The sequence below is a fragment of the Salmo salar genome, chromosome ssa16, assembly GCF_905237065.1.
Source record: "Salmo salar chromosome ssa16, Ssal_v3.1, whole genome shotgun sequence".
NCBI lineage: Eukaryota > Metazoa > Chordata > Actinopteri > Salmoniformes > Salmonidae > Salmo > Salmo salar.
The window spans coordinates 27229936-27236364 of record NC_059457.1 but is presented as its reverse complement, the minus strand read 5'-3'; the positions used below and the strand labels follow the sequence as shown (position 1 = coordinate 27236364).

The 6429-nt window shown below is 42.7% G+C and overlaps 1 protein-coding gene and 1 long non-coding RNA gene across 2 annotated transcripts in view; both read right to left on the bottom strand.

Moving 5' to 3' along the window:
• The window catches only part of LOC106573517 (Bloom syndrome protein homolog), a 1420-nt gene extending 788 nt beyond the window's left edge, over positions 1 to 632 (bottom strand). Inside the window, exons 1-3 of the mRNA XM_045696794.1 lie at positions 549 to 632; positions 286 to 379; positions 56 to 194 (exon numbers count right to left, since the gene is read on the bottom strand). Coding sequence (XP_045552750.1) covers positions 56 to 132 — 77 coding nt within the window. The 5' untranslated portion in view covers positions 133 to 194; positions 286 to 379; positions 549 to 632. The remainder of the gene's footprint in view (positions 1 to 55; positions 195 to 285; positions 380 to 548) is intronic.
• Positions 633 to 768: 136 nt separating this feature from the next.
• LOC106573488 (uncharacterized) lies at positions 769 to 3001 on the bottom strand. The gene is made up of 3 exons (XR_006759641.1): positions 2590 to 3001; positions 1153 to 2201; positions 769 to 881 (listed from the first exon to the last, which is right to left on the bottom strand). It is a non-coding gene; the product is annotated as an uncharacterized lncRNA (long non-coding RNA).
• Positions 3002 to 6429: the final 3428 nt, after the last annotated feature.

Sequence of the window (6429 nt, the reverse complement as noted above, 5' to 3'; positions counted from 1 at the left end):
CACTACATCTGTACTGGTATTTTGTCCCAGGTAAGACACCTCTTAGATTACGTACACCTGAAGTCTGGCCATCTGCAGCTGGTTGAGGATGTCCTTCTGGACGCGGGGGGTGGCTGTGGCCATTAGAGCCATGTGGGGCACTTTTTCCGCAGCTCATGCATCCACTTGAAGTCTGGCCGGAAGTCATGGCCCCACTGAGATTAAAAAGATAAATGGGCATGAGGCTCATCCACGACCACAAAACAGTAGGACCGATAAAGCTTCACATTCACTACATGAACCTACCTAACTGACAGTGAGCCTCAATGACAAAGCGTGCCAGAAGACCTCTCTCATACAGGTTCTGAAGGCCACTGATCAATCTGCCACTCGCACACATCTGGGGAAAGGGATAGGTCAGAAAACACAGGTTTGATTAGAGCAGTTTCTGTTCTTGCTAAGCATGTTACTGTCACAGTGCGAACAAAACACCCACTAGTCCAAACAGGGGGCTTTCAAGAAGAGGTTAATGTTAGTTTTCACTACAGGTCTTGTGATTTTATTCTCACCTTCTCAGGAGTGGCATAAAGCAGTTTATTGATGGGGGTCCTTTTTGGACAGCTGCAAGATTCTCCCTGCTTCACCATCAGCCTTGTCACCAGACAAACTTGTGGCAGGAATCTAAAAGCATGTAAGGATGTTTAAAACATCTTCCACACACAGGGTGGCAAGAATGTACACATTTCATACTTCGCACTGTGAGCAGTATGGTTGAAAACGTACATGAAGAGTAATGAGTTTCTGGACCTGGTCTACAATGACAAATTTCAGTGGTGAGATGACCTCAGTCACTCCTGCGCACACACAGGCCGGCAGCTGGTAGCAAAGACTTTTACCCCCTCCTGAAAAACAGGAAATAAATCACAGTTTATTACATTTCCAAATCAAAATGATCTGTTCATACCTACTAAATGTTACAAATCTGCAGTCAGTTTAAGTTATTTGAATTAATGCATTAAAATGCACTTGTTGTATAGTACAATGTTCTTAACTCTTCTTGATGGTTAAGGGCTTGAAAGTAAGCATTTCACGATAAGGTCTACACTTGTTGTATTCGGCGCATGTGACAAATAAAATTTGATTTGACACAATCTGCATTGATTCACCACTCACCTGTGGACATCAGGAAAAATGAGTCTTCACTGAACAACGTAGCATTAATGGTCTCTAGTTGATTGAATAGGAACCAGACCAAAGCGCTTGTGGAAAATCATAATCTCTGGACAGTTGGGGAAGTTGAAGCCTCTGAAACAATCGTGGGCAGGGTTTCTTTATGTGGGCTCTGCAAATGACATGAGAGATAAACATGGGTGTCTGGGCTACAGACCAAGTAATACATGTAAGAAAAAATAAATCACATTTGTTTAGTAGAAGGAACAATACAATCAAATCTCAAGGCTGCTCTATAACTTGAATGTACTTTCCAGGAGAGGGGATTTTAGGAGGCTTGGCCACTGGGACTGGTGTAGCTGGTTTCTTTTGCCATGTTGATGTTCTTAGTCCTCCCTCACACGCCACTTTAGTGACAGCACTGCAGTGCTTCTTGCCTTGATGCTGAGGAGCTCAGTGGTTCATCAAAGTAATCAGGGATATCTGAATCACTGATGTCATCTATGTCAAAGTCATCAATGAAGAAAAAATAATAATTGCCCGGCTCCGTGACTGCCGGGGCTTGAGCCACAGAGGCTTGGGTACTGCTCTCCCCAGTCCCTTGTACAGCAGCTGCCGGCCTCTTCTGTGAGAAGAAGAGATTTGTCTGATCCACATCACAAGTTTGATTTTTGGAGATGGTGTTATTTGGAGAGAGTCACAATTACTTTGGCCTCTTGTAGACACTTTCCCCTCGTCTCCAGAGAAAATAGGACTTGCCAGAGTGCTGGGTTTCCAAGAGGTGCTTTGTGTCGGAACTCCATTGATCATGCAGTCAGAGTCCTCAAACAAACTGCTGTTGTAGTCCACAGATATGACTGAGGATCTCCTGAATGGAAGGGCTTTCATGGAAGAATCTCCTTTATCCTTGGGCAGGCAAGTGGTGGTAGACAGGACACTCGGTGTAGTAAAAGAAAAGGTAGGCTTTTCTCTAAATCTGGGTTCAAAGACAGTGCTGTCTGGCTGTTGTCCTGAAAGATGTGTCACTGCTGCCAGTAGCAATGATCCTTTTCCTGAGGGTAAAATGTGATATAACTTGCAGATTTGTTAGATAAAAAATAAAAAAAAGTTACCTTTATTTAACTAGGCAAGTCAGTTAAGAACAAATTCTTATTTACAATGACGGCCTACACAAAGAGAGACCTAAGACAACAACATAGCATGACAGCAACACATGACAACACAGCATGTTAGTAACACAACATGACAACAACATGGTAGCAACACAACATGGCAGCAGCACAACATGGTACGAACATTATTGGGCACAGACAACAGCACAAAAGGCAAGAAGGTAGAGACAACAATATATCACGTGAGATTAATACATGTCACAGTAAAATTACAGCTGAAACTTAATCTACAGCTGTTGTCCCATATAGCGCAGAATCAAGGAATTACCTGTGAGCCCGCTGCGGTAAGAATTCTGTCCCACAGGACTATCAGTTCATGCTTGGGAATGGAATCCACCAGAGCACTGATGGACTCCATGATACTCAAAAACGGATCTTCTGATTTTAGATTGGTGACTATTCGGGACAAATAAATGATGGAGGCAATACAATAGAATTATAAGCATACTGGTATGTTCACTGAAATTTTCAAAATAGACTGAAACATCTGGCTGAAACATAACCCATGTTATTCACCTCTTCTTTTTTAGGAGGACCATCAGACACTCTGCAGGCTTGACACCCTTGTTGATACAGGGCGATTGCCTTGACTGACTGCAGAGCCAGCTGACTTCAATCTGTTGTGATCATAATATACGCTTGCAAATAGATACAGCGTGCTGTACAACATCATATCAAGTGCATTCGCACCATTAGGCTTCAAGTCATACGTCCATTAGAAACAAATGTAAAACACAATCATAAACTAAAATGTAACAGATGAATGTACACATGTACAGCAGAAACGTACCTTGTTTCCTTTGTAGAAATAGAATGACTGAAATCCTCTAGGCTTGTGGAAAGGGGGGGGGGTGCAATCTAGGTCTTCATCTAGCTCCGACTTGTCATCAAGATCTATGACAGCTGTTTCACTCCATCTACTTTGATGATCTGGGGAAAAGTTTTGGGAGATGAGTTTATGTTGTCTTTTCAATGCTGATGTCATTCTTTATCATCAACACTCTGCCAAGATGTTAATCCTTAAATAGGTGACCTCCAGCTTACAACAAATGTACAAAGGGAAATTACTTGGACCGGAGACATTAATACTTGGAGTGAGGCTATATTTTAAGAGTACTACTCATCGGTCTTTTCAACTGGACTGGGTGGAGTGATGGCTTGGTAAAGTACTTTTGCCCTTGACAGGGGTTTCAAAGTCATCAAAATCATCCTATCCATCCAGGGATATACCAGCAAAAGAACTATCAAGTCCTGTGGGTTTGTTGCCATTGCTATCTGTGATCGAGCGATCAGATTTGTTTAGAGCAGGGGAGATCTTTGTAGAAGACACAGCTGGAATGGGTTTCCTCACTGAAAAGGGGTTTAATACAGGATTGATGGCTTCCGACTTGCTTTTGGGATTGACTGAGGAGAAGTTGGTCAAATTTAAAAAATATATATATACCACAAACTCCCGAGGTGCCTTATAAACTGGCTACCAACATAATTAGAGCAGTAAAAATACATGTATTGTCATACGCTTGATATACCACGTCTGTCAGCCAATCAGCATTCAGGGCTCGAACCACCAGGTTTATAATGAACTCAGACTTTTAGCTGGCTCTGGTCCACGCGTATATGTTTGGATATGTATGCAGCTTGTAGTGACAGAACCGATGAGTGCGCATTGACCAGAGTTAGTGAAGGTACAAAATAGTAGTTTAGCTTGCTATATGGTATTTTGGGAGAAACAACAGATTGCGCATACATAGCAAAGTTCAACAACACTCTAGCATATCTTTACTTTGGTGAGGCTTGAAGCCAGTCAATAAACAACATCGGGGCAACAAATCGTTGGAAGGCTCCACGTAACGCTCAGGACCAGCCCGTCCTAACAGTTAGCTAGCTAACATTATAAAACTCTAACTAAATAATTTATCAAGATAGCTACTCACCCTGGTTTGGGTTTAAACAACGACAATTTGCTGTGAGCACCATTGCTATGTATCTCAAGTTCTTCCAAATTATTTTGAGGGAGACTGGACATCATCAGCTAACGCTTTAGGCTAGGGACTCAACTTCATAATGTTAGTGTAATCATAAAAAGCTGGCTAGCTTGTACAGTCTCTGAACGTCTTATTGTCGTGGTGTATCAACAACAAAAAGGCTGTCTATGTTGTTGTTTACCTAGCTAGCTATAATTTACTAAAATAAATCAATTCAGCAAAGAGGCTGTATGTTTTGCGCCATTCTGACTAGCTGGCTTTCCATTGGCTGATTGTCTTTTATAGGGGTCAGGTACTGCAGGGGATCAGCCAGATATCTATATTTACGTTTTAGTTTGTTTTATGAATATTGCTAACAACAACAGATTAAACCAATTTTGGCCAAGGGATTCATTGAATAAGTTCCCGAAATGTTGTTCTGAACATAAATGTACAAACTTGCAAAGTGTTCTCTCTGCCTATGGCAAAGTGTGTAGAATTTTGCAGGAAATTATATTGAAAACCGCTTTATTTTCTCAAAATGCAGGACATTTAAATGTTCTGTAGACTTGGTTCATCCATCCATGCACTGCAGACATCGTAGTAAAACTCCTTGTATGCTATTTTTATAGCACTTGAGTTGTGTTCTGATTATGAGGGGGCCCCTGATGAGTTCCCTATCACAAAAGGGGTCCCCAAAAAGTGTGTGAACCCCTGGCCATCTGGCTGCATGCAAAGAGGAATATATAGGACGGTACAGCCGTGGCCAAAAGCTTTGAGAATGACACAAATATTAATTTTCACAAAGTCTGCTGCCTCAGTGACTTTAGATATTTTTCTCAGATGTTACTATGGAATACTGAAGTATAATTACAAGCATTTCATAAGTGTCAAAGGCTTTTATCGACAATTACATGAAGTTGATGCAAAGAGTCAATATTTGCAGTGTTGACCCTTCTTTTTCAAGACCTCTGCAATCCGCCCTGGCATGCTGTCAATTAACTTCTGGGCCACATCCTGACTGATGGCAGCCCATTCTTGCATAATCAATGCTTGGAGTTAGAATTTGTGGGTTTTTGTTTGTCCACCCGCCTCTTGAGTATTGACCACAAATTCTCAATGGGATTAAGGTCTGGGGAGTTTCCTGGCCATGGACCCAAAATATCAATGTTTTGTTCCCCGAGCCACTTAGTTATCACTTTTGCCTTATGGTAAGGTGCTCCATCATGCTAGAAAAGGCATTGTTCGTCACCAAACTGTTCCTGGATGGTTGGGAGAATTTGCTCTTGGAGGATGTGTTGGTACCATTCTTTATTCATGGGTGTGTTCTTAGGCAAAATTGTGAGTGAGCCCACTCCCTTGGCTGAGAAGCAACCCCACACATGAATGGTCTCAGGATGCTTTACTGTTGGCATGACACAGGACTGATGGTAGCGCTCACCTTGTCTTCTCCGGACAAGCTTTTTTCCCGGATGCCCCAAACAATCGGAAAGGGAATTCATTAGAGAAAATGACTTTACCCCAGTGCTCAGCAGTCCAATCCCTGTACCTTTTGCAGAATATCAGTCTGTCCCAGATGTTTTTCCTGGAGAGAACTGGCTTCTTTGCTGCCCTTCTTGACACCAGGCCATCCTCCAAAAGTATTCGTCTCACTGTGTGTGCAGATGCACTCACACCTGCCTGCTGCCATTCCTGAGCACGCGCTGTACTGGTGATGCCCCGATCCCGCAGCTGAATCAACTTTAGGAGACGGTCCTGGCGCTTGCTTGACTTTCTTGGGCGCCCCGAAGCCTTCTTCATAACAATTGAACGGCTCTCCTTGAAGTTCTTGATGATCTGATAAATGGTTGATTTAGGTGTAATCTTACTGGCAGCAATATCCTTGCCTGTGAAGCCCTTTTTGTGCAAAGCAATGATGACGGCACATGTTTCCTTGCAGGTAACCATGGTTGACAGAGGAAGAACAATGATTCCAAGCACCACCCTCCTTTTGAAGCTTCCAGTATGTTATTCAAACTCAGTCAGCATGACAGAGTGATCTCCAGCCTTGACCTCGTCAACACTCACACCTGTGTTAACGAGAGAATCACTGACATGATGTCAGCTGGTCCTTTTGTGGCAGGGCTGAAATGCAGTGGAAATGT